Source organism: Enhydra lutris, unplaced genomic scaffold (genome assembly GCF_002288905.1).
Source record: "Enhydra lutris kenyoni isolate GAN:26980312 unplaced genomic scaffold, ASM228890v2 scaffoldscaffold37, whole genome shotgun sequence".
NCBI classification, from domain to species: Eukaryota; Metazoa; Chordata; class Mammalia; order Carnivora; family Mustelidae; genus Enhydra; species Enhydra lutris.
Window position 1 is genome coordinate 21,615,503 of NW_019154121.1, and position 27,876 is coordinate 21,643,378.

At 49.6% G+C, this 27,876-nt stretch overlaps 2 protein-coding genes across 3 annotated transcripts in view; one reads left to right on the forward strand and one right to left on the reverse strand.

Annotated features, from left to right (window-relative positions):
• LOC111154506 (GRB2 associated binding protein 2) overlaps positions 1–25,181 on the forward strand; it is a 188,955-nt gene extending 163,774 nt beyond the window's left edge. The window contains exons 4-10 of one of the 2 annotated variants that reach the window (XM_022514132.1): positions 14,762–15,354; positions 16,595–16,689; positions 17,764–18,061; positions 19,293–19,383; positions 19,618–19,717; positions 21,469–21,594; positions 22,264–25,181. In XM_022514132.1, the coding sequence (XP_022369840.1) occupies positions 14,762–15,354; positions 16,595–16,689; positions 17,764–18,061; positions 19,293–19,383; positions 19,618–19,717; positions 21,469–21,594; positions 22,264–22,407 (1,447 nt within the window). In that variant the 3' untranslated portion in view covers positions 22,408–25,181. The remainder of the gene's footprint in view (positions 1–14,761; positions 15,355–16,594; positions 16,690–17,763; positions 18,062–19,292; positions 19,384–19,617; positions 19,718–21,468; positions 21,595–22,263) is intronic. The other variant, XM_022514133.1, reaches the window with a different exon arrangement.
• Positions 25,182–26,638: 1,457 nt separating this feature from the next.
• Positions 26,639–27,876, reverse strand: part of LOC111154449 (ubiquitin specific peptidase 35) — a 51,315-nt gene continuing 50,077 nt past the window's right edge. The window contains exon 11 of the mRNA XM_022514056.1: positions 26,639–27,610. Within this exon, the coding sequence (XP_022369764.1) occupies positions 27,443–27,610 (168 nt within the window). The 3' untranslated portion in view covers positions 26,639–27,442. The remainder of the gene's footprint in view (positions 27,611–27,876) is intronic.

Consider the following 27,876-nt stretch of genomic DNA (forward strand, 5'->3'; position numbering starts at 1 on the left):
TGGTCTGTGTGGTAGTAAACTATATACATGTGGCTATTTAAATCTGAATGGGTTCAAATGAGATAAAACTTAAAATGAAGTTCCTCAGTTGCACTGGCCACATTTCAAGCACTCAGCTGCCACATGTGGCTAGTGGCTACCCTAGCAGACAGCACAGATAAGGAAACATTTCATCACCACGGAAAGTTCTAGAGCAAAGACTCTCTGCTCTAGAATAACAGTCTCTGTAGTTCTAACACCACTAGCTCTCACGGATGTGGAGCCTGTATGTATTTTTACTACCTTTTATTCCCCTTGTTAGGGTGAGTGAAAGCACGGAGGTGATGGGCTTTGCCAGAGCCAGTTCCCAGTTCCTAGCATGGCCAGCAGATGACAAATCATGTTTCTCAATTAATTTAGAAATATCTAATGAAAACTAAGGCAACTAGAGAACCGACTGTATTAGTGTATCACACTATAGAACATTCTCAAGCAGAACCTTACTCGAACCCAAATGCACTGAGAGCCAGTAGAGATCATTTCTACCCATTTCATAGATGAAAAAAATGAGGCTCCTGCTAACGCATGACAGAGGCAGGACTGGAATGCAGGGCTGTTCATCTCCAGGCCTATACTCTGCACCATGTTACCCTCCTTTTGGGACCATCACACAACACACGCTCCCAGCACTCTGTCTTAAGGTTGCTGCAAATATCCATTTTCCGGACGCCACGGAATTCATTTATACATGAACTTTCACTAGTTCAGACTCCATCAGCATAGACAGGTAAAGCCCAGATCACCAAAGGTGTTTGTGGCAGTGCCGTAAACACGCTGACGCTCCCGGCCCACGTGCCTGCCCACACTCGGTAACTAAAATTGTTTACAGGCCTTGGAGTCTATCAGATACGGCTCCAAATTCAGGTCCTGCCACTTTCTTTGTGATCTTGGGCCACTTACTCTTTGAGTTTCTGTTTCCTGATCTGCAGAATGGAAATAACTCCTTCTAAGGCTTCCTGCTGAGCACAGGGGCAGGAGGCCATCCTCAGTAGGTAGGAGCCTTTGTGCTCCTCAGGCCCCGCCCCCCTCTACTTCTGGAGTCCCGGCTCAGAGTAGAGAAGGTGAGGTCTTAAATTCATCATTCTCTGGAAAGCGTACTTTCCGTGAATGCCTCTCACTCTCAGAGTGCATAGGAAATCTCTGGGGATCTGGTTAACACGCGGATTCTGATTCAGTAGGCCTGCAGTGGGTCCTGAGATCCTGCCTTCCTGCTAAATTCCAGAGCTCATCTGCGGATCACGCATCAAGTAGAAGGCTTTATGTAATCATAACAGCTACCACCACCTCCACCCCCATGACACTGCAAGAGCAGCAGAGAAGAGCTATGACAATGTCTCTGCTTGAATTAGCAGTTGGGGCCCACCGTCTGCACCCCCTCCTCATTGGTAAAACCTCTATTAACTTGCCTGAAATCCATGTCTCTGAATTCCCACAGCTGCTTTTTATTCTCTCTCTCTCATACAGCGTTTGGAACTCTCTGCTTCATAGTATGGATATTTATACTAATATATTACTGCACTTTGAAGACAGGACCAAGGGCATGTAGTAGGTACATAAACTACATGTGAACAGATCTGTGTTATAGAAAGAGAACGTAGCAGGGGAGACAGAACTGATCTGCAGTTGGGGAAGAAGCTTTAGTGTGGGGCCCTGACCAAGCTGTGCTTTTCTGTGTGTCTTTGCTTTCACTTGTGTGGGTGTGGGAGCAGGAGAGGGATGAGCAGGATCTTGGAGATTTGGGGGAAAAATAAGTTCAAACAACATTAACAGAATTCCTGAGTAATGGAGGGTGGGAAGGAAGCTTTCTTTGGTCCAGAAACACCATATAATTTCTTGAAGTACTGGAGTGGTTTGCATGATACTAAACATATTCTAACAATTATAAACTCTGGACAATATAAAAAAACAACTGTGTGAAGGCACTGAAGAGCAATCAAAGCAGGCAGAAACTGAAAGAGATTTAACTCTTAAAAGGAGCTAGGAGAGGGGGCACCCAGGAGGCTCAGTCAGTTGAGCATCCCACTCTTGATTTCAGCTCAGATAGTGATCTCAGCATCCTAAGATTGAGCCCTGCTTCGGTCTCCATGCTGGGTGTGGATTCTCTCTCCCTCTCCCTTTGCCCCTCCCCTGCTTGTGTTGCATTCTCTCACTCTCTCCCCCCCCCCCAAAAAAAGGTGCTAACAGCATGGAAAGACCTCAAGTGTGTTGATTGCTTTAATCTGTGGTATTAAGGGTGGGGTTGTATATATAGTGAAGAGACGGTGAAAATTAGGAGAGAGAGACTCTAAAAAGTCACTGGGGAGTGCCAGCCCATGCGTGGTGGCAGAAGCCCACTCCAGGCTGCCCTTCCCACTGATCACAAGTAGATACTATGGACAAAATACAATTGCCCTGTAATTGTTTTGATTCTATAAAAATAAAGTGAGGCAACTTATAAAGGGAAGCAAGATGTGGAGATGACAACAATATAGAGGTGAATCCTCTGTATCTTGTGGAATTGCCCCAAGGTGGGGCCCACTCACTTAGCAGCACATCGGGGCAGACAGCTGAAAATGTGATAGAAACCCCATCTTTCTTGGTCAAGGAACCAGAAAAGGAGGCCTTTGGGAGCTGGAAGGGAGTGGAGTACCCAGAGTGAAGAGAGCTGGAGAAGGGATTTCCTACTTCTGGGTCTGGAACCACACGAGTGTCAGGTTCCCTGTGAACCGCACACGTATGGGACAGACTTGACCAGTGTAACAAGGGCCTTGTGAGCTGAGCTGAGGTGTGCACCGCCACACACAGGAGGAGAGACGGGACTTGCAGCCTGAATCTAACCACAGTGATTGCCAGCAAAACAGAAACCTCGACGTTCTCCAGAGGATTATAACAGAACCCAGCATCTACACAATGTAATAGCACAATACTAAAGCTATATAATCCAAAAATCCTCAAAATGTAACCAGTTCTCAAGGGAAAGCACAGATGCCAACCCCAACATAACCTAGATGTTGGAAGCAACATCTTCCAATTTTAAATTTTTAAATGTAAATGTAAATGTAAAAGCCTGTATTATAACAATATTTCATAAAAATGAATGGAAAGAAAAGAAAAACCCATAAGTTTATATCCTGAAGAATTATCCTTTAGGAATGAAAACAAAATCAAGAGCTTACCAAATGAGAGGAAAACAAGAGGATTTCCGAGAGATCTGATTTAAAGAAGTGATAAGGAAGTTCTTCACGCTGAAGGAAAATAGTACGAGGAGGAAACTCAAACCTTCAGGAATGAGGGAAGAGCAGCAGAAATAGTAAATATCTGCATAATTTTCCTGCCTCAGTTCGTTATAATATGTGACTGTTGAAAGCAAATATTAAACATTGCCTAGTGGGGTTTTCACCTGGTTTCCTCTTCAGTGTGACAAGCTCCCTTATCATTTTTTACCATATGAGTCCCCTTGTGACATATTTTCCCAGTTTTCATTTATCTGGAAATATCTGTATTTCACCTTCATTTTTTTTAAGATTTATTTATTTGAGAGAGAGTGAACATACATTGGGGGACACAGGCAGAGGGAGAGGGACAGAGAATCTCAAGCAGATTCCCCACTGAGCACAGAGCCCAACCTAGAACTTGATCTCACAACCCCGAGAGCACGACCTGAGCGGAAACCAAGAGTCAGTTGCTTAACCACCCATGCCACCCAGGTGTACCTAACCTTCATTTTGGGGAGATATCTTGCTGGATATAAAATTCTGGAATGATGGTTTTATTTTCTTCAGGCATTTTATAGGATGTCATTCTATAATCCTCTGCCCTTTGTTGTTTCTGTTGAGAGGTGAGCTATTATTTTTATTGTTAGAATCCTATATGTAATGTACCTTTCTTCTTCTAAATGTTTTTTTTTTTCCTCTTTAAAAAAATAAATTGTGGTGAGGGGCACCTGGGTGGCTCAGTGGGTTAAGCCTCTGCCTTTGGCTTGGGTCATGATCTCAGGGTCCTGGGATCGAGCCCCACATCGGGCTCTCTGCTCAGCAGGGAGCCTGCTTCCCCCTCTCTCTCTGCCTCTCTGCCTACTTGTGGTCTCTGTCTGTCAAATAAATAAATAAAATCTTTAAAAAAAATTGTGGTGAAATAATATAAAATTTATCCTCTGAGCTATCTTTAAGTGTACAGGTCAGTTAGTGTTAAGTACTTTCACATTGTTATGAACTCTTTTCATCTTGCCAAATTGAAACTCCCACCCATTAAAAATTCCCCGTTTCCCCCTTACCCTCCTTCCCAACACCTTCCTTTCTACCGTCTGCATGAATTTGACTTCTCTAGGTAACTCATATAAGTGGAGCCAGACAGTCCTTGTCTTTGTACGAGTGGCTTTTTCACTTAGGTTACTGTAAGGTTCATTCATGTTAGAGCACATGTCAGAACGTCCTTCCTTTTTACAGCTGAGTCCTGCCTCATGGCCTGCTTATGCCACGTTTTGTTTGTTTCAAACATCAGTAGATAACCTTGGTGGTTTCCACCTGTTGGTTGTTGTGAATAACGCTGCTGCGAACTTGGTGTGCGCATACTCTTCAAGGAGTCAGCTTTCAGTTATTTGGGGTATATACCCAGAAGTAGAATTGCCAGGTACTCTGGTCATTCTATTTTCAATCTTTTGAGAAACTGCCATACTGTTTCTCATGGTGGCTGTGCCATTTTACAACCGTGCACGAGGGTGAGTTTCTCGACATCCTGGCCAGCGTTTGGTATTTTTTGGTAGTGCTCTCCTAATGGCTATGAGGTGGTATCTTACTGTGGTTTGGGAGGAGTTTTTCGGGTTTTTGTTTGTTTGGTTGTGGTTTGGTTGGTTGGGATTTTTTTTTTAGAAGTGGGGGATGAGCAGAGGGGGAGAGAGAATCCCAAGCAGGCTCCACACCCAGTGCATTCAGACACAGGGCTCCTTCTCACAACCCTGAGATCATGACTTGAGCTGAAATCAGGAGTTGAACGCTTAACTGACTGAGCCACCTGGGCTCCCCACACTGTGGGTTATTTACATTTCTGTAATGATTAGTGATGTTCAGCATCTTTTCATGTGTTTGTTGGCTATTTGTATATCTTTGGAGAAATGTCTATGTAGTCCTCTGCCCCCCCCCACTTTTTTTTAAATCTGGTTGGTTGGTTGTTGTTGGGTTGTAGTTCTTTATATAATCTGGATATTAAGACCTTGCCAGATATATTATTTAGAAATATTTCCCCCACTTTATAGTTTGCCTTTCATTCTGCTGATGCACAGTTTTATATTTTGATGCAATCCAATGTATCTCTTTTTACTTTTGTTGTGTGTGCTTTTGGTGTCATATAAATAAATAAACTTATTTATTTATTTATTTCCCAAACTCACTGTCAGGAAGATTTCCTCCTGTGTTTTCTTCTCAGAGTTTATAGTTTTAACTCTTATGTTTAGGTCTTTGATCTGTTTTTTGTTAATTTTTTATATATGATGTAAGGATCTAACTTCATTTTTGTGCACATGGATATCCAGTTTTCCCAGTACCATTTGTTGAAAGGATTGTCGTTTCCCCATCAAATGGGCTGAGCATCTGTGCTGAAAATCATTAGTTCAAGGTTATTTCTGGGCTCTATATTCTATTCCATTGGCCTCTATGTCTATCTTTGTGTCAATACCACACGTTTAATTATTGTAGCTTTGTGATAATGTGTTTTGAAACCAGGAAGTATGAGACCTTTCACTTTCTTCTTTGTTTGCAGAATTATTTTGACTGTTTGGACTTCTATTTGCTGACTTTGTTTTTCAGCAGTTTGACTATGATATGATATTACTAGGCGTATTTTTCACTTTCTGATTCTATTTATTGTTCTTTTTGATCCAGTACAGCAGAATTTCTACCAGTATTTCTTCTTCAAGTTTTTTCCTGCCCCATTCCATCTCTGCTTTCCTTCTGTTCTTCACGTGAGACTGCTTGAGACTGACCCATACGACACTGATAGTACTCAGTTATAAAAATATTATTTCCTCTCTGTGCTCATTTTGGATGATTTTTTAATTGAATTTTCAGTTCTAGCATCTCCCCCTTTTCCCCCACCCCGCACTTTTACTTACCTTTTTTTCCCCCAATTTTTGAGGGGCAATTGAAATACAGTCTGTGTCAATACATATAAAGTTTCCTTGTGCCCCTTGGTAATCCATGCTTCCCTCTACCTCATTCCTCAGGGAACACTGAGGATATTTCTGTCACTACATTAGTTATCATCTTCTAGAATTTTACTTGAGTGGAATCATACGGAGTTTACTATTTTTCCTTATTTTTTTCATGCAACATAATGCTTTTGGGACTCATCCATGTTTTTACATGTATCATTAGTTGTTCCTTTTTATTGCTGAGTAGTAATTCAGTGCACCTTTATTTCACAATTTATTTGCCCATTCCTGTGTTTGATGGGCACTTGGGTTTCCACTTTCAGTTATTAAAAATTAAAATGCATTTGTACATAAACAGTCACTAACAAATCTTGGTGCAGACATTTGCTTCATTTCTCTTGGGTAAATACCTAGAAAACCAGACCTGGGTGGTTTTACTGGTGAATTCTATCAGATGGGGCAACACAAATATTACCCATATTCTTTCAGGAAACATGAGAGAGTCCTTTTACAAATCATTTTTTTTTTTTTGAGACCAGAATAACTCTACTACCAAAACCTGAAAAAGATTAGAGGAAAGAAAATCAGAAGGCAACATTCCCTGTGGATATAGATGCAGAAATCCTTTCTTTTACCAAAAAAAAAAAAAAAAAAAAAAGTAATCAAATCCAACTTAAAAATATATATTTAATGTGTTTGTGTTTGTGTATGTGTATGTATTAGGGATAATTTAAATGTATTAGGGAATATACGTGTGTATATACATCATTAGGGATAATAGTTCATGATAAAGTAGTGTTCATCCCAGGAATGCAAGGTTGATTTGACATTAAGAAACCAACCAGTGTGATTCATTACATCAAGAGAGTAAGGGGAGGGGTGCCTGGATGGCTCAATCAGTCAAGCATCCTTCTCTTGAATTCAGAGAAGGTCATGATCTCAGGATTGTGAGATCAAGCCCGGGGTCGGGCTCTGTGATACGCATGGAGCGACTTTAGATTCTCTTTCTCCCTCTCTCTCTTTCTCTCTCTCTCTCTCCTCCATCTCTCTTTTTAAAAAAGGAGAGAGAATAAGGAGAAAAATAATATAATCATCACCTTAGTAGATGCAGATAAAGCATTTATCAAAACTCAATGCCTCTTCATAAAAATGTTCTTAACAAACTGGAGAGGAGAACTTCTTCAAACTAATAGGAGATTTCTAAGGATAACCTACAGCTAATATCTTACCTAACAGAAATATTAAGCATATTCTCATAATACTGGGGTTAAGGACAGAATACCTGCTCTTACCACTTCTGTTCAGAATTGAACAGCCTCTCCTTATTAGACAGGCTAGAATCTAGAGATTCTAGCCTGTCTAATAAGGAGACAAAAGTGTAAAAGGCACAAAGATGAGAAAGGAAGATGTAACAATGTCTCTGTTTGTAGGGAACTTCATTGTTTATATAAAAATTCTAAAGAATCTAGAAAACAACTACCAGAATGAAGAAGTGAATTTAGCAAGGTCACAGGGTAAAGAATTATTAGGTACCAAATAATTTTTACATACTAGCAGCAAACACTTGGAAAATGAAATTTTTAAAAACATTCTTATATAATGGTACCAAAAATCATGGACTACTTAGGGATGAAAAAGATATTCAAGGCCTTGTCACTGAAATCAAACACTGCTGAGGGAAATTAAAGAGCTAAATAGGAGAGTGATACACTATAGTTGTGAATTAGAAGACCCAGTGTTATTAATTGGCTCCTCTTCCCAAACTGATCTATGGCCCCAGTGCAGTCCAAGGAAAAATCCCAGTGAAGGTTTTCATAGAAATTGATAAGCTAACTCTAAAGTTGATAGGAAATTCCAAACAACTTAGAGTAACCAAAATGATTTTTAAAAGAACTTAACAAAGTTAGAGGATTTATACTACCTGATTTCAAGACTTGCAAAACAAACAAATCTTTGTCTTCTTCAAGACCGTGTTATATTGATGAAAAGATACAAATATAGAGTTCCTAGAACAGAAGAGTGAACTCTGTGTGTGTGTGTGTGTGTGTGTGTGTGTGTGCGTGCTAGTATGCACACACACATGTTGACAAAGGTGCCAACAGGGAAATGAAAGTCTTCAACAAATGGTGCTGGAACAGCTGGAGGTCCATATAGGAATTTAAAAAATAAATAAATAAAACCTCATTGATACCATACTACTCAAAAGTTAAATGCATCAAAGACCTAAATGTAAAATCTGATAGTATGAAATTTCCAGAAGAAAATATCTCTGTGTTCTTGAGATAAGCAAAGATTTTCATCATAGGATACAAAAAGGGGAATCCTAAAAAAAAAAAAAATTGATGAAGTAGTTGAATCAAAATTAAAACTTTTCTTCTTCAAAAGACCCCACAAAATGCCAAGGCACAAAATATGAAAAAATACTCAAAACAAATATATCTGACAAAGGATTTATTTCTAAGAAATATAAAGCATTATTACAACTTAAGACAACTCATTTTTTTTTTTAATGGGCAAAAGATTTGAATAGACGCTTCACTAAAAAAAGATACAGAAATGGCAGAGGAAAAGATGCTGAGTTGCCAGGGAAAAGTCAGTTAAAACCTCCAAACAGTTTTTGTTTTTTTTTTTCCTCCAAGCAGTTTTGCTTCATGTCCACGGGAGTGGGTAAAAGAAAAAAGACCGTCAATGCCGAATGTTGACAGATGTACTGCTGTCCTGCTTCTGACATTCACATTACATACTAGGTGCTCTCGAAAAAAGAAATAATGCTTTACAATTTACAAAGTGCACTCACATTAGTTACCTCATTTGATCTCTGGAATAACCTCATAGGGTTACATTTTTTTTTTTTTTAATTTTAAGTAATCTCCACACCCAGCATGTGGGACTCGAACTCACAACCCTGAGATCAAGAGTTGCATGCTCCACTGACTGAGCCAGCCAGGTGCCCCTTCAAAGGGTTCCTTCCGAGTGGGGACTTGGGAGAAAGAACCAGCTCATTCATCTCTGCCTAGCAGAGACAAAGTATGTCTGTTTGGATTACTACAGCGAAAGAGTATCTACTGAGGCTAATCATAACCAGCCTTTTTCTATTTCTTCTTTCATTTATGGGGGAACCTGACATCCTGTACAATAAATTAAGTACCTTACGAATTATGTATCTTTTACTACAGTTTTAGCCATTATTCTTTCTTCAAGTACCAGATGTGCATTCGCTAAAATGACTTCAGTTCTCAAAATCTAGCTCTTCCACTGAGCAAAAATAAGTGACTCCTCAAAGTAGTAACTTATTGGGGCACCTGGATGTGCCTTCAGCACAGGTTATGATCCCGGTGTCCTGGTCTTGAGCCCGGTGTCGGGCTCCCTGCTCAGTGGGAAGTCTGCTTCTCCCTCTCCCACTCCCCCTGCTTGGTTGGGTTCCCTCTCTCACTGTCTCTCTCTGTCAAATAAATTAATAAAATCTTTTTTTAACAAAAGTAGTAACTATCACCGAGGAGGTTAGTTTTGAACTGACACCATCAAGACAAGTGGATTTTGTTTTGTTTTGTTTTGTTTTGTTTTTTGTTTTGTCTTCCCTGGATTTATTTTTGCCCTCCAGCCTTCAAGGCCTCATTTCAGATTCTAGACCTTCTCTCTTCCTATTTCCAGGAGGCTCTTCCATCTGTAGCAGGTGATACAGTGTGGTGAGGCACAAGCCTCAGAAAGCCATGATTCTGGGGAAGGGTGGAGAGGTGGGGGATATAGAAGTTTGAAGTGATGGGATTCCAGACCGAATGCATCACAGACCCTGCCACAGTATTCACCAAGGGTGAAAAGTAAAATGAGAAGTGGTGGTGGAGAACTTACCTTTGATTAATCATTTCTAACTAAGACCTCTGACTCATTCACCTGGTGGCTTTGACTGACCAAAAGCAGAGAACATACGACTTTTCATTTCCATTGTTTCATCTCTATAACTTTGCTCTGTAACTGCAGTGAAAAGGCTGGCTTGAACTTGCTGCCAGAAGGGTTTGAGATGCCAAGATCTCCTCACCTCTTAGAGATTGTGAGACAGCATTTTATGAGTTTTCTTCCCTCGTGGGAAGGATCCATGTGGGATGAGTTAAATGCAGAAGGAGGGTCCACATGACCTCTTCAACTCCCCAGTGACGGTTACAGAACGAAGTGGTGGTGAATTTATTTATGACCATGTGTGCACTCGCTTTCTTTAAATGGGAACATACCTATTAAAAGTGAGACTGGGCTCCTGATCGTGAAAGTACTAGGAGTAGGATGGAAAACAGTGAAATCATGGTGTCCCGTGGTATGTGAAATTTTATGGAAAAATGCCAAAGAACTGTTGCAAAATTAAGTGGTGAGGAAAACTAGGAGACCATTGCTAAAAGATAGGGGAGCGGGTGTGAAGCCTGGAGGGGCAGCGGAGGTGATGGACTCGCCCCCCAGCAGCAGCGGGGCGTGGGAACAGAGGCGGGATCTGCGGGCTGATCCGAGTGCGATCTCTCAGCCCTGCCTCTGCCGCCAGCGAGCTCCCCCACACACATGTTCCGGCATCTCCCTGCACAGCTCGACCATTCGCGGTTTTTCTGGTGTGGTAGGCGAGGGTCACAGCGATCCTCAGAACTGTGAGGGGGACTCAGAATGGCCTTGTGGGGGACGTGCCCGACCCAGTACCATGCTCCCTCCAGGAGGCCCCTGTCAGCCCACAGCCCTGCAAGGAAGCCTCTAGAAATCCATCGCTTCCCAGTGTTTGTCCCAGGAAAGCAGCTCAGGACCTCAGGGTGACGGAGGCCTCACAGAGAGTTTACATGACAGTAGTAAACTCACAGTCCCCCCTCAGGATCTGCCGAAAGAGGGGGCACACCATAGCAATGGCTTTGAGCAGAGTCCGCGGGGCTAGTGGGGTGCTGGCGCGGGGCCGTTCTGTTGCCATCCATCAGTCCGTCCGGGTGCGCAGCTTCCCACAAGCATGTCTCCCTCGTGTAACTCCTCTCACCTGAACCTTGAAGCCGTGTCCCACCCCTCCCTGTGTGTCGGCACCAGGGGCCCCCACGCTGGGCCCCAGGCCAGGGCAGGGGTGTGCTCCCGGGAGTGCTGGGCCGGGTGGAAGTGGTGAGACCCACCCCGAGCCTCTGGGGCAGCACCAGGCTGGCGGGGGTCCCGCGGGACGCCCCGTGTGCACAGCGGCAGGGGGAAGAAGTAACTGAACTGGAGAGGAGGAGGAGGAGGAGGAGGAGGCCTGGCACCCTTCTGTAGAGCCAAAAGGCCTTTTGTGGCACTTTGTATGAAATTCTGCCTCAAAGAAGCATTCTGGGGAAGGCAAATAAGCCAGGCCCAGGGCTGGAGTGGAGACCGGGTGGGACACATCCAGGGCTGAGTGAGTAGCCCTGGAGCTCCAGAGCGGGGATGCCCCGTGGAAGGGGAGCTAGTGGGTTCTGAAGGGGAAGGGCTTCAGCCCACTGACCGGGGTGTTGGCCAAGCTCAGGAAATGAGATGGTGGCACCAACACTTCTTCATGTATTCATTTATTTATACATTAACTTCCTCATCCATTCGACAAGGCTTTATTCATCATTCTCCATGGGACAGCACTAGTCCAGGTGCAGAGGAGAGAACAGAGCTAAAATACAGTTCCCTTCCTGGAGGAAATGGTGGTCTGGTGGAGGAGACCCGCACTAGTGGTCCATAACAGATAACACTGGCTACCTGCTCCCAGCAGAGTTGAGCGAGTGAGTGATTATGCCTGGAGTTAGAGGATGGTCAGAAACAGCTTTAGAAAGTGGGGCCAGGGAGCCTGGGTGGCTCAGTCAGTTGTCTGCCTGCATCTCAGTTCCCCATCTCAGGGTCCTGGGATCAAGCCCCATATCAGGTTCCCTTCTCAGCGGGGAGTCTGCTTCTCCCTCTGCCCCTCCCCCCCCACTCATTCTCATTCTCTCTCTCTCTCAAGTAAAATCTTTTTAAAAAATGTTTTTCCATTTGTGCCAGGTTTGAAGGATAAATAGGGGTAGGAGCTTGCCAGTAAGAAGCCTTTGAAACAGCATGAACGACACATCCATGCCCAAAGGCTTAACTGCCCGGGGCCCACAGGGAACAAGGGAAGTTGGACTGAGTGGATCCAAGAGTAAAGTGGAACAGAGAGAAGAAGATTGGAGAGGTGAATTAGAGCTGGAATACAACTTAGTCCTAAAGGCACTGGCACAGTGTTGGAAATGTGTAAGCTGGCAAGTCAGGAAAGTAAATGTCTGGAGGACGTGGAGGGGGTCTGAGAGGTCCTGGCAGATGGTGGGGAGACTAGCTACCAGCCCTTTCATTATGCAGAAGGAAAACCAGGAGGACATGAACTGGGGTGGATTCACTAGGGCGGATAGGGTTCTTGAGTGAAAAATTCTAGTTGGGGGCGGGTAACTCCTGGGTTTCTGGCTTGAGTGACTGGTACATTCCCAAGATGGGAGAGCCAGGAAGAAGATGAGTTCATTCCTGAATCAGGTTAAGGTTCGAATAAAATTATGTGAAGCATGGAACAGTGTTTAAGGTTACTCCAGGACACCTGTGATGTTCTCCCCACCCTGCCTTAAAACCTTCCAGGGGCTCCCCTGTTCCCAGCAGCTCCAGCCTGGTCCCTGCACTGTCACCGCAGCCCTGCCTCCAAACACACTTGCTGCAGCCCGAGCAGCTTGCACTTCTTTCCCTTGCTAGGCTGTTCTAGTTCCTTGTGCCTCTCACTAGAACACATTTCTCCTCCTCTTACCTTTTGCCTGGCCAATTTCAAGACTCACTCAAAGGTATGATCTTTGCAGAAGGCTCCCCTGACATTCTGTAGCACCACCACCAGGGGGTGGGAGGTTGTCCCTATGACTCTGTCCAGAGCTGGGTACTCACCCACTTGGTTGGTAGGATTTCTATGCATGTCCCCTCCTCCCACCTCTATGTCCCCCAGGGTAAGAGGCATATGTGTATCCATTGTGCCCAGCCCACATGGGAAATAGGACATCAGTAAACATTTGTTAAATGAACAGATCTCAGTCTTATAGCTACCATTGGCTCCCGCATCCTTTGTTCCAAGCACTCCATTATCTAAGGGCTAGATGTTCCGTGATCCAAGTCTGTGGTGTTGGGCTTGGCTGTGTGTGTGAAATGGAAAAGAGAAAAAGAAGGAACACAGAGGCCTAGAGAGGAGGGCCACTGAAAGTTTGGGGAGTGGAATGGAACTCCCCAGTGGTCAAGGACGCCAGTTTACAAGAGAGCCTGGCCTAGACACCTGTTTCTCCTCTTTCTATAAGTACTGAGCCCTATTTTCTATCACCATCTGGTGGCCACATCCATAAATAACAAGCTCCCCAGGAGCTTAAAGAGCTCGCAGAGGGCAAAGCTTCCAGCAGATTGGCCTCAGAGGGCTCTGAGTGCCTAACCCGCCCCAGCTATAGCGTGCAAATTTGTATGTATGCAAGATTTGCCTCCTGCTGGTGGAAAGTGCCGATTCTTGAAGAAACTTAGAGCTTCCAGAAGGCTGAGAATCACTGTTCTAAAGGACTGTCCTAGAACAGTGATTGTATGAAATCCTAGGAGGAATCATAACGTGAGAGGGTGTAGAGCATACCCGGATCCCTACTTGCTCAGAACCTCACCTTCCACTTTCCCCCAGCACCCACCTCCACATGACACAGAATCTGGCCTGAAAACCACGTTCACAAGGCCAGTGGCTCCTGGAGCTTCAGAGCCAGATGAAACCTGGAGAGCCTCTGAGACGATCCAGGCCATGCCTTCGGATGGGGGCCGAGTGGGGCTTACAGAGATCTTGGCAGTAATGGAGCTCACACAAATCCTTTCACTCTCCTGGGTCTTTTTTTTACCATTCAGCCTTGCCTTATTTCCCAAAAACCTACATTTTAAAACTGTAATCCTCAACACTTTTTCTATCTATAATGTAGTTCCCAAATAGGAAACCATTTTTCCTATAAAATTTTAGTCTTCTGGAAAGAGCCATTTCCCCCCTGAATGCCTTTCAACAGACCATAATACCTGTTAGAAAATAAATTGATAGCTTGTATTTGAACAGTTCTTTATAACTGACAACTTCCACAGCCATTAGCGGACTTGTTTTACTATGGGAAGACAGAGACTTGGGTAAAACGGCCTGTTTGCTAACATGTGACACCAGTTTAAGGGTTCTTTCCATCGTCTCATAGCCGTCACCTTCCATGCAAACAGGCGGGTGGTATCACTACCATGTTTATTTTGAGGGGTGAGGGGTAAGAGGGACATCTGCTAACCTCAGCCATCTTGGGGGGTGAATAAAGGTAACATCGATCGCATGTCTGAGTATTAGATCTACTGGAGTCTAACATCTGAACAACCTTCCACGTGTGTTTTTAGTCACGATTTTTGCAAATGCATTAACCAGAGCTCAGAAAGGGAACATGCCTCATGCCAAGGCACACAGCTGGTAAACCATGATACGCCTCGGGCCTGCCAGTCCCTCGGCCTGGTTCTGTGCACCAGACGGTCAGCTCAGGCTCTGAACATGCCAGCTTGCCTCCAGGGTGGGCAGTCCTGGCTCCTCTAACCTGCCCCATCCCTCCCTTCTTCCCTCTCCTTTAGGAGTGCCAGCTTCTCTCAGGGCACGAGGGCCTCATTTCTCATGAGGAGCGACACAGCCGTACAGAAGCTTGCCCAGGGCAACGGACACTGTGTCAACGGGGTCAGTGGTCAAGTCCACGGTTTCTATAGCCTCCCCAAGCCAAGCCGGCACAATACAGAGTTCAGAGACAGTACCTACGACCTCCCCCGGAGCCTTGCCTCCCACGGCCACACCAAGGGCAGCCTCACGGGCTCTGAGACCGATAACGAGGACGTATACACCTTCAAGACGCCCAGCAACACCCTGTGTCGGGAGTTCGGGGACCTCCTCGTGGACAATATGGACGTGCCAGCCACCCCGCTGTCAGCCTACCAGATCCCTAGGACGTTCACGCTGGACAAGAACCACAATGCCATGGCAGTGGCCACTCCCGGGGACTCGGCCATCGCTCCCCCGCCCCGGCCTCCCAAGCCAAGCCAGGCAGAAACACCTCGATGGGGCAGCCCTCAGCAGAGACCCCCAATCAGCGAAAGCAGCAGATCCATCTCTGCCGCGGCCACCATCCCCAGGCGCAACACGCTCCCGGCCATGGACAACAGCCGACTGCACCGAGGTTGGTAAAAACCCCAGCCGTGACCCTGGGGGAAGGGAGGTGGCTTGGGAGGTCTCAGTAATTTTCCAGTCCTTGGTTATCCCTGCTGAGGAGACGTAAGGCCCACCCGGGGCACTGATACTCACAGGTTCAGGGACCTTGTACCCAAACCCCTTCCTGGCTGGTCCTCCGGCCCCAGAGGCTATCGGCAGATGCCTGCCATGCAGGAGTGTAGCTGACCCTGCCTGAGCAGTTACTCTTCTCAGGTCGCTAGACCAGTTTTGGTTAACCACAACACAACTTATTATGGGTTTGGAAGTCCAAATCACAGTATTTGATTCAATATAAATCAAAGATGGAAAAAAATAAATATAGAGGACCAGTTCAAATAAATATAGAGGACACAGCCAAACCTGTGTGGACTATTAACACAAATTTTGAGCTACTGAATATTTTCTAAGCCACATATGAACCTCTTTGGGGAAAGTCTGGACTTCTCTCTAAGTGTATAAATTTCATTGTCACTAATTTCCCCTGAGCATATTCCAACCCTGAATAAGTGTCCTCTGACAAAAAAGTACAGTAATATTAATTCCTTTCATTTTGTATCATGCCACATAGCTTGCAAAGCCTGCTTCTGTCCATCCTGTTGTCTAAGTCACGGAGTGACCCTGAGTGTGTGGTGGGAGAAAGCCTCAGTGTCCCCATCTCACATGAGGCCTGTGGTAGTCAGGAGACGTATTCAGGGTTGCAGCATCCATTGGGGACAGAGATGGGACTCAGACCTGGGCTTCTGAGTCTTGGCTCAGTCCTCTTTCAGTCCATCGACTACCTGATCAATCACCTTGTGCTTTGGAATTGAAATGATACACACAGAAAACACGTCCCTACCCTTCAGAGAGCTCACATCCAGTTGGAGAAATAAAACCAACATCTATAAATTAGTCCAGCATCATTATTCCTATAATCCTCACAGAAGTGATGGCGGGCATGAGCGGGACAGGTGTTGAATGCCGTAGGGGCTGGAGAAGAGGGGTGTAGCTGAGGGAAGGAGTCATTAAGGAGGGATCCTCTCTAGGTGTCAACACCGGAGCTGGATCTAGAAGCCGGGGAGGAATGTTTGAACTGAGGAATGATGGGACGGAATAGCTTATCACTTGGGTTTGAGAGTGATATCTGCTGGTGTATCAGCGAGACCCGGAGCAGCACTGCCAAGGGTCTGGGGAAGTATTAGCACACGGGTCTCCTTTCCTCTCTCTAGCTTCTTCCTGTGAGTCCTACGAGTACCCGCAGCGCGGTGGCGAGAGTGCAGGCCGGTCTGCCGAGTCCATGAGTGATGCGGTCAGTTCTTTCCTGGTGAGTGGGGATTAGCCAGGGGTCCTCAAGCCACCCTGGTGGGGTAAAGTCATACCCCAGAGAGCAAAAAGTACAGCTCACAGGAGTGGTGGCATCTCCCTCTTAGGTTCCTGCCTGCTTTCTTGTCTCCGCCCAGATGCCTGGGTTGGGTTTTCAGAAAGTAAGATACAGGTATCTGGTGTGGAAGGAGTGAGTGTACTTAGGAACCTAGATCACAAGGCTCGCCCTCCAGGTCAGTAGGATGGGTCTAGAATGCAGAAGCCCCAGGCTCTGGGATGGGGAACCTGAGGCAGCAGGCTCCTCCCTGAGGCACTACCCAGGAGAGGGGCTGCAGCATGGGGGGTGGGTTGGGGAGTGGGAGGGCAGGGGCGGCAGGGTGCTCAAAGGCAGTCTTTGTGGCAGAATTAGGGTCTGAGTGCAGGATCCCAGGCTGCCCCCTGCAGGGGACTGACCGCAGCTCTCCAAGCCGATGAGGGGCCTGGCGTCACGCCCACTGAAATGATGAAAATTGGATAACCGAAGCAGAAGCAGCTTGTCTGTGTGGACCGACAGGGCAGGAGTCGGAGCCGGATGACTGCACTGTATAACTTGGTGGCAGCTCCGACTGCCACTGGCGGTCACCCTGAGAGCTGGCCCAGGGGAGCACACTCGCCCAGGTTTCTCCGGGCTCCTGGCTAGGACCCAGGTTTCTCCGGGCTCCTGGCCCTGCTCGGGCTTCAGATGCAAGCCCGCTAATGGAGATTCTGGACCTGAGATGAAGGGCAGGTCCTATAACAAACCCATACAGTCCATGGCCTGTGCCACCCTCAGCCTGGACAGGCCCCCACAAAGCCTTGTGCACCCGGCCACGAGGGCTGTTTTATACTAGAGGATTGTTATACATTACAAGTGGGTCTTAGGGGATCGTGGAAACCAGAAGGGACCCACAGACCTCGTTTCTTTCTGCCTCTGACTGTGCTTTCCTGCTTGGTTTTCCCAGGGCCTGCCTATCAGCTTCCTGAGGCAGCCAACTCAGTCATAATTCTCCTCACCTTGCATACGGATTCTCCCTCCCTTCCTGTTTCTTCTCACTAGTTACTGCTCTGTTTCTTCACTCCCCGCTCCCAGCCCAGGAAAACTGCCGTGGGCAGGTCAGAGAGCAGCAATTCCGAGGACAACTACGTGCCCATGAATCCAGGGTCCTCCACCCTGCTGGCCACAGAGCGAGCAGGCGATAACTCCCAGAGTGTCTACATCCCCATGAGCCCGGGACCCCACCACTTTGAGGCACTTGGCTACCCCTCAGCAGCCCTTTCTATGCACCGGGGCCCCAGCCGAGGGAGTGAGATCCAGCCACCCCCTGTCAACCGTAACCTCAAACCTGACCGGAAAGGTGAGTCTTCTCTTTCCCCCGTCCCATCTCTGGACAGGGTCCAGGAGCTCTCTGGATTCATTTAGGAATCGGGTGATGAGTGAACTTTCCTTGCCAGAAGCATTAGCCTCTGGGACCTAAACCACCCCCCAACTCTCACATACACAAACCCTCAAGTTCGTTCCAATGGCCCAGCAGCCTAGGGACTGGCCGCCAGGGTAGCCCTGATGGGCAGGGGTGCAGGCACCAGAAGGACGAGACACGGTTTCCAGTTCCGCCACCGGGATTAGATGCCAGTCGTTCTGTGTGCCTGAGCCTTGTTTCTCATCTGAGAAGGATGAACACTTGCCCCGAAGAGCACTGAGCAGCACAGATAATGTCTCAAAGTGCCTTGTAAAGTATAAACTGCCTTTGGAGGACACAGGCTGATTATTAGAACTGGCAGAGCGGGCTGTTACAGGATACACTGTGTTAGAAAGGTGTGAACCCGCAGACCGGCTGCCTGTGGACTGGAATCCTCATTCAGCTTCCTAGGGTGCGACTTCGGGTAAATCCTTTCACTCTCCTGAGCTTCAGTTTTCTTACCTGTGAAATGGGGATAGTGGTGCGCTTCAGAGGAAAGCATCTAAGACACTGAGTCTGGTATGCGGCAGGTGTTCGGGAAAGCTAGATCCGTGCCCCCTGCGGTTCGAGTTCCCAGCCTGCTGTTCCCTTAGTCTGCTGGCCGGGGATGAGTGGCAGGAATTCAAAGGGAGAAGTAGGATGACCAGGCAGGATACCCCCCACCTGCAAGTGATCTGGTCAACGGAGAATTCAGATCTTAGCATTTGAAGTGAAGCCTTTAGGGCCTCATGCATTCACCTTCCTCCCCTGCCGGCTCCACGGCCCTGATCCACGAGTGGCAGGGAACGGTCACAGTGACTTTCTCCATCTCTGTTACCATCTCTTGTTTTTATATACAACCACAGATCTGGGGAGAACAGTCTGTTGTCAGACCCAGTGTCTCCATTTTGGATTCTAAAAATGTGATCACTACAGAATACGCTTGCAAAGAAAATATTCAGAATCTTAACACACGATTTAAGGGCCTAGCAATATAGGCAAAGATCACAGAGCCTGCTGAGCCTCAGTTTCCCTGTGTAAAAGCGGGAGTATGAAAGCATTTGTAAATAGACTTGTGTGTTATGTGGACATGCGTGTCTGTGTGGCATTGTCTTCAGTGGCTGATCGTTTGACTTTGTTCCTGCTCCAGTAAAGCCAACACCACTTGACCTGAGAAACAACACTGTCATCGATGAGCTCCCCTTCAAGTCACCCATCACCAAGTCTTGGTCTAGGGCCATGTGAGTGTCCGTCTGGGGAAGCCGGAGCCTGGGACAGGGTTGTGAAGGCTGAGTCAGGAGAGCTGCAGCCTGATGCTCATGCCGCCGGTAGCCAAGCGGTCTCTGGGACTTGGTTTTTGGCTCTGTGACTGGGATTGGGGGGTGGTCATTGCACCTGGAGTGGGGAGCTCTGAGGGCAGAGTCTGAGGGTGAGGACTGAAAGCTCCCAAGGTCACGGCCTTCTCTCCACCACAGCCACACCTTCAACAGTTCTTCCCAGTACTGCCGCCCTATCTCCACCCAGAGCATCACCAGCACAGACTCCGGGGACAGCGAAGAGAACTACGTCCCTATGGTGAGTCCTCTGCACTCCTCAGGAGTGAGTCTGCCGGTCCCCTGTGGGATGGGACTACTTTGCTGTGTACAAGTGTGTCGAGCACAGCGGGGTCGTCAGCAGAGGCAAGGAGGACACGATCCCTGCCCTCGAGGAGGCTGCACTCTTAAAGGGCCTAGAAGGCCTCCCTCTCACAACTCTGACATGGGTGGAGAGGCAGTGCTGTGGGGACACTCACAGGGAGAAGGGAGGCAGCTGTGTAGGCAAGAGACGCGGGGTGGGGGGCCACAGAGGAGGAGGAGAGTGGTTAACTATGGCTACAGCTGGAGATTGGGCTGGCTGCTGCTTATGAATGACCCCAAATGCAGTCTTGGGAAGCCTGGGCTTTCCCTGTGGGCCACAGGGAGCCACAGAAGGTTTAAAAGGCCAGGTGATGAGACCAGTGCCTCAGAACTGTCCCTGGGAGCCTACAGAGAATGACTAGAGTAGCCTGGACATGTGTTACCATGATGCGCAGTGGCGAAGGCCATGACAGAGGGATAAACACTGTCCGCACGTGAGAACTTGCCTCCCTGACGTTTTCGTTGAACAGGGAGTAGCTGCCCAGCTTCTGTAGCTGCTACATCCATACTGGAGCAACAGTCAGCAGCCAAGAAATAGAACACAGGACTGTTGCCATTCTCATTAGAATAAGACTTCAGGAAACTTCTAGACGTTGGTCTTGGTGCCTGGATAGAGAGAGGAGCCAAGAGTGTCCCCCCTTGCAGAGCTGGTGCAGGAGCCCAGGGAGAAGGCCACTCTGCTTGGATCCTGGAGGGGCAGGAGCCAGGGCCATTGGGAGCCGCTGCTTCGGGGGCACTGCCCTGTTCGAGGCCAGGGAGGGGAGATTCGGAGAAGCAGGTGTGGTGCCACCTGCTTTCCAACCTCCAGGGCGTAAAGGAGGGGTGCCCCGTGTTGGGGACCAGCAGGCAAACACAGGGTCAGTCAGGGAGCCAGTGGAGGAAACTGGGCCAGCCGCCCCGGGAGGATGGCAGCACAGTACAGCGGGACTCAAGTGGGTCTGGGAGCCTGACGACAGACCTGGTTCCCGGCCCCACTCGCCAGCTGGACAAGCACAGGCAACTTTTTTTTTTCCAGGTTGAAATGACACAAATTTATTCTTTTACTGTTCGGGAGGTCGAAAACCCAAAATGGGTCTTACAGGACTAAAACCAAGGGGTTAGCAGAGGTGTGTCCTTTCTAGAGGCTCCAAGGGAGAATCTGATCCTTGCCTTCTTCAGCTTCTAGATGCTGCCTATGTGCCTTGGCTGGTGGTCTCTAGTCAGCAACCCTATCCCTCCAGCCTCAGCTTCTCCGATTCGGATGCTCCTGCCTTTCTCCCTCACTTAAAAGGACCCCTGTGGTTACACTGGGCCCATCGGGGTGGTCCAGGATGATCTCTGTCTGATAATCCTTAATTTAACCACATGTGCAGAGTCTCTTTGCCATGTAAAGTAACATCTCCACTAGTTTGGGGACTAGACACAGACATGCTGGGGACAGGCAAGTCAGGCCACTTCTCTAAACTATAGTTTTATCTTTGTTTTAAACAAGCATAGTAAGAATAGCTACATCCCAGGATCCTTATGAGGGTTTAAATGAGGACATAAGCAGCCCGTGGCCCAGCGCAGGGCTCTGAGCGTGCACTCCACGCCCAGAGGTGTGGGTTTTTCCAGGTGGTGGCTTCATCTGCTTTCTACACTTACAAATGGTTTTTCTCTCCTTTGTAATAGCAAAATCCAGTGTCTGCATCTCCCATTCCCAGTGGCACCAACAGTCCTGCCCCGAAGAAGAGCACAGGCAGCGTTGATTATCTGGCCCTGGACTTCCAGCCGAGCTCCCCCAGCCCCCACCGCAAGGTACCGCCACAGCCTAGCCCTCGGCCTTGTGCTGCCTGACTGCTTTTCCTTTAGTCTGGGTCTTAGAGGGCCTGCACACCACCTCTGAAAGCACAGGGGCTTGAGTTCTGTCCAACCTTCTCAGCCAGTCCATCCCCCTTGTGCCGGTGAGCAAATGGATGCAGGCCAGGAGCTGCGATCCGCTCAGGGTTACAAAGGGAATGAGTGACAGAGCCAAGCCGCAAGGATGCTGGGTCCTGGTCTTGAGCTTCTGAGAACTGGCGAGGTGCATCCATTGCCTTTGGTACAAGGACCTGCAGCAGAGAATCCCGGGCCCCAGAAAGCCACCCCAAGAAGTACACTCAGCTGCCCAGTCCAGACAGCGGGCTGGCTGCCAGTGCTCCCCTCTGGTGGGTGCTTGTTTGCACCTGGCAAATTCCTTCATAGGGAGGTGGGTGGAGGCAGAGCTGAAGGCCGGGGTCCCCTTGGGGCTGGGAAACCAGGAGTGCTGACCAGGGCTGTTGCAGTCCAGGAGAGATACAGGGTGGGCTGTAAAGGCCCCTTTCAGAAACAGAATACAGGATCCTGATGCCCATCTCCTCTCCCCTTGAGGCAGCTCAAAAAGAGGCCCCCCACCCCTGTTCCCCACCATCTGGAAAACTCACAGCCACCTCCCCATTCTGTCCTCAGCCATCCACGTCATCTGTCACTTCCGATGAGAAGGTGGACTACGTTCAAGTGGACAAGGAGAAGACCCAGGCCCTGCAGAGCACCATGCAGGAGTGGACAGATGTGCGGCAGTCCTCGGAGCCTTCCAAGGGTGCCAAACTGTGATGCGGGGCCACCGCACCTGGGGAGGGGCCAGGAGGCAACATCTCCAGTGCTGGCTTCTCTCCTCTACCCCCACCCCCCAACTCACACAATCTCTCCTCTCCCAGTGCCCCCTCCTGCCACTCTGGCCTTCAAAGCACTTGATGTCAGGGACCCTGAACCCCTCTCCTAAGAGGAGAGGGCCTGATCAAGGCACTTCCTCTGCCCACTCGGGGCCCCCCTTTGATTTTTACCAGTAATGGCCATGCCTCTACCCACCTTAGTTAGAGCTATTGCCAAAAAGCATCCTTCAGCCTCTTCCTGTCCTTTAGACCTGAACACCTACTAGGCTTTGGGAGGGGCTGGGGCTCTGAGCCAGATCCCACACCTCACTTCCGGTCCTAGCCCTCAAGCCCTCCCGCTACTGGGCTACCTCTCCTTCAGTCCCAGAAGATGCCACATTGTCTTGCTGACCCAGGGAGCCCAGGACCAGCAGAGCAAAGTGGATATGGACTTCATCCTTGTCTTGGTAGAGGACAGGCAAGGCCCCCGAAAGATGAAGTTGAGAAGGAAGGTTAGCAGTGGTCTTGAGGGACACAGGAGGAGGTCCTGGATGCAAAAGGCAGGTGATAAGGACAGGAGCCCTGCCCCTGTGTAGCTGGAGTAGGTTGGGAGAGGCAGAGGGAGGAGGACACAAGGGAGGGAAAACAGGAGGATGGGCAGGGGGTGACCAGGGCCCCTAGACCAGTGGCGCACCCAGGCTCCCTTCCGTGGGCGTACAGGAGGGGCTGGGAAGGTGCGGGGTGCTGCAGGCAGTGCAGGGCGGGGAGGGAGCGTGGGGCAGTCAGTAGGTACTTCGGGGCCTGGGGCTGGCTGCTGTAGTGGGGAGGGAGCAGCAAACGTGCCTCTATAGGACAGGTGCTGGGGGGAGGGCAGATAACTGATGGGCTGAGAGGCAGGAGGTGGACAGTGCAGCCGGGGGTGGGGGTGGGGTGGAAAGCTGGGGCCATGCCTGGGGCTGCAGGCCAGAGCGGTGAGTGTGAGGGTCATGGGGAAAGCATTGCAGGGGAGTGTGGGGCCAAGAGGATGTTGGGGAGGGCTGGGGCTTCTGCTGCAGCCTGAGCCAGCAGGAGTATGGTCCTGGGAGCCCTGAGCCATGTTGGATTCAGACCTGGTCCCTGGGATGGGAGAGGCCAGACCTCTGCTCCTGTGGCTTAAAGGCCCCGCATGAGCTGTGTCCTCCCCCACCAGGTATTTTGTCCTAAGGTGGGAAGGACAGATCTGAATCTTTTGCCGATGGTTCTTGCCCAAATCTTCCAGGGTTGCAGAGGTCTCATCCCACCCTGGGATGAACAGACCTCATTCCTACGGAAAAAAATAACTTCCCACCATGACTGACGGAGGTGGCTACTGCTCACCTTTGGGTTCCCGCGAGCATACACCTGGCCACGGTCTCAGAAGCCCCACTCCGGCCAGGAGGGTTTTCTGCACGGTAGCCCCTCTCCTAGCAGTTCAGCTCAACTCAGCGGGCACTGATGAATGGCTGCCAGAGCCAGGTTCTGGGAATTCGAGAATTTGTGCACTTGAGGTGGGGGTAGGGGAGACCCAAGGGCACAGGACATTGGTAAGGGCCGTGAGAGAGACTGGAAGCAAGGCTACTTCAGGATGGTAGTGCAGATCAGGGAGAGGTGATGTCTGGGAAAAGGGGGTGCTAAGATGGGCTTGAGAGGCAAGAAGGGCAGGGTAAAGCACTGGGGCTGATGGCAGTGGCTGACACTGTCCCTTTAAGGCCCTCGCTGAAGGGTCTCCTAGGGCAGAGCATTGAGTGGCGCTGCCCTGTGCCCCAGGTGCCAGCACTTTGGACTATGAGGTGAATGAAACTGAGTGTTCAAATCTAGTGTCCAAGGAGGCCTCCTCTTGGTTCCTGCGGCTCCCAAGCCCTCAGGGTGGAGGGGCAGAGACAGAAGGACGTGTAAGAGGACGATGGCCTGGTGAATGCAGAGACTCGGGCCTCCCCCAACCCGGTGTCTAGTACACACCTCTCAGTTCAGTTTAGCTCCCTGGTGGCCTGGCAAGGGCAGACCCAGGACGCACGGTGCCTGGGCCAGCAGGAGCAAGCAGCAGAGAGGGAGGAAGGGTTCCAGGGAGTTGAGCAAAGCAAGGTCCCAAGGAGCCACCGCCTGTGAAAGGGTGGCTGAGGCCCTTCCAGGCTGTTTCTCTGCAGGGGGTCTGGCTCACCAGGGATGGACAGCACCCAGGGCCTTAGTCAGTCTGCCTGGTCCCCTTCCCGAGATGGGACTTTGAAGACTTCTACATTTGAAACCCTTCGAATACGCCCCATTTGTAGGAGAGAAGCACAACCATTCCCGCTCTGCAGTGAGTGGAGCAAGGGCTTGCCCCGGCCCCGGCCGACCCACCCCTCACACCCTCCCAAGAGCTCTGGCCGCAGTTCGCACTCCGGGGCACCCCGTGAGGAAGCAAGGCTGGGCCCAGGAGCACTGCAGCTCCCTCCTCCGGGAGCCAATGTTCTGGGACTTTGCAAGCTCCCTGCGCTGCCCTTGGAGGGGCCCCCTCGAGGTGCAGGCTGTCCTGTGATAGTTGGTGTGTATTCTTGAGTGTTGGTTACATGTGTCTTGAAATTTAGAATCATTTCGCACAGAACTGTCTGTCAGGAAGAGAAAAGGGGCTAACAGCCCAGTCTTAGGTTCTTGCCCTGTTATACCATTTTAAAATCGACATTTAATTTTTCAAATCACTGTTGGTGCCTAATCACTTAAGTTATTAATTTATTCTGTTTTCTCTTTAAAAAATGTGTAACATGTATTTATCCTGTGCGTAGGTCTGGGGTGGGGTGGGAGTGTGTTCGGGTGGGTCCTGGTTTTGCTGTGGTGACACACGGCACAGGCCTGGAGCTTGCAGGGCCCTTTTTACGTGGTGTTGGAGCAGGACAACAATAAAGTCCATTAGAAGCAACCAGAAGCAACTGCTGGAGCCTGCCTTGTCTGAAGGCGCTGGGGAGGGAACCCGCCTGCATAGAATCCCTGCCTGGGGGCCACCCACGTATAGGCCTACACACAGCTCTTCAGGGCCCCCGTGAAGCTAGGGGCCATTCTGCTCCCTTTCATCTTAATAGGGAGTAACGGGGCCCTCATCTTGACTGGGAACAAGAATGAATCCTCCTTACCTTGGAATGTGTGTTCCTGATGTAGAAAATGGAAACTGTAACTTCCACCCATTCATCTTAGAAGGTGCATGGAGTGTAGAGATGAATTCTGGGCATGACTTGGTCTCTGCCAGACTACCAGCCCAGTTTCGCTGATCCCTAAGGTCTGATGTCTCAAGCCTCTGGGACATAGGCCAAAACTCACCTCCTCCACCTCCAGCACTGGCCAGCCAGCCCTTGCAGTCCCTGGCCACACCATGGCCTCTGTCCCTGACTTCCCACCTGCTTTGTTCCCCCAGATGGGTAGGGTTGGGGGTGGAAAGGGCTCCTACATGACCTCCCCAGCTCTAAGAATGGGCTGGTACCTGGGGACACCAGGGAGGGGGGGCTACCCACCCACCCCTTTCCTCCTGGCCATCGCCCATCCCAGGAGGGGCCACAAACCTGTACCAGGTTCTCCCAGGGAAAGCGGGAAGAATGTGGGAGCAGCAGTAGCCAGTTCTGGGCAGTCCAGAGCTCTCGGGGTCTGAAAAATCTCCAGATGCAGGGGCTCTGGCTTCACCCGATAGGTGAGTCCCCCCAACAGGATAATGAATATGAAGTTTTGTTTTAGGGTGATGAAATGTTTAGGGTGATGAAAATGTTCAAAAACGATTGTGGTGGTGGCACAGTGGACTGGGTAACTGCCTCTCAGGGTAATGAGTGTCCTTCCCATTACCAGCACCTGCCCCTGGGGAATATGACCACTGCTGGTCCCAGCTCTACCCTCGGGGTTCTCCCAGTCCTCACCTTGAACTTGCAAGCGCTTCAGCGTGGCACACTGTCACCTCCTGTGGGGCATCACACAAGCCAAGAGGGCACAGGTTGTACCCTCCTCACTGCCCAGACACAGCAAGAAACAAAGGGCACTGCCACCATCACAGCCACTGAGGCAGAAAGAATGACATCTTTAAAGGCTTCGGAGAACCTATTTTTATTCCCGTTTGAGACCCTGAGTCTCTTCTCTCTGTGTAGAAGGGTACAGCAGTGTCAGGGCACATGAGGTCAATATCTGCTCCTCACCAAACCACCCCCAACAGCCCCGAGGCCATGGCTCGCATGCCCACAGATGAGGAGCTGAGCCAGCCAGCTTTCCTCAGGTCCGACGATGGCTTCGTGAGAAACGCAAACATAGCTGCAGTAGAATAAGATTCTCTATTGTAACCAGAAAGGGGACGCAGGTGGTGGCATCTCAGGCACTGAGGCAGGCTAGGGGAGATAGGGTTTGGGGGGACTGTCCCCTCTATGCAGTCTCTGACCCCGTGCCAGGCTGCTTCCCACCGGCACTCCCCTCAAAGAAGTACCAAGGGTGCGGGCAACCCCAGCCGGGGCCTCTGGAACCCCCTCAGAGAACCCAGAAGGTGGCCCCGATCCTGCTCTGCTTTTTATACTAGAGAGCAATAGGACTGTCTGAAGGGAGCGAGGAGGGCTATGCTACTTGATGGCAAAACACTGTAGCTGTGAAGTCAGCCCCGGCACGTAGCCTGCTGGGGGGACAGGGGGACAAGGCCCAGAGTGTCCATCTAAGCTGCTTCAAGTTGACCAGGACACTTGGGTGAGAAATCTCAATAGGGCTGATCCCAGGGTCAGGGGCTTGGCTCTCACCTCTGTATCTGAGTCTCTGTGCACCCTCCAGGCTGAGGAGTGGCATCCCAGAAGCTTCCTCTCCACCTTCCCTGCCCTTGGGAGGGCCTGTCTTCAAGGCTGGACCTGCCTCCACAGCCTCGCTCAGACCCCACCTGGCAGAGCGCCTCTGCCTCGGTCCCCACCCAGTTCTCTGAGGGAGAGGATCAAGGCCTCCCTGCGGTGGACTGTGGCGCCCCCCGCAGGTGGGAGCAGGCTGGGGCAGGGTCCACATTAGAAGACCAGTCTGTGGAAGTCACCACCACTGCCACCTGCAGGACTGCAGCCTCCTGGCGAGCCTTCGTCCTCATCCTTGTCTTCGTCGAAGCCCCTCCCCCAGTGCGGAGAGGCCGGGAGTGCAGAGATGTAGGCCGCCCTGCTTCGGGCCTCCTTCTCCTGCTCCTGGGAACACAGATGCGGATGGGGAAGGAGGTTTAAAATTCAGGCTCTGAAGCCAGAGGCTTCACTGCATCCCCAACCCAGTGCCATCCAGCACAGCAGTTCCAACGGTCTCCAGGGTGCCCAGGGCCAAGCACCAAGGATCCTCAGTTCCTGCCCACGGGATGTGCCAGCCCTGCAGGAGGGTGGCTGGGGTGGAGCCTCCTTCTACCCTCTATCTAGCCTTCAAAGCCACTCTTCTCCCAGTAACAACTCCTAGCCCCCGGGGA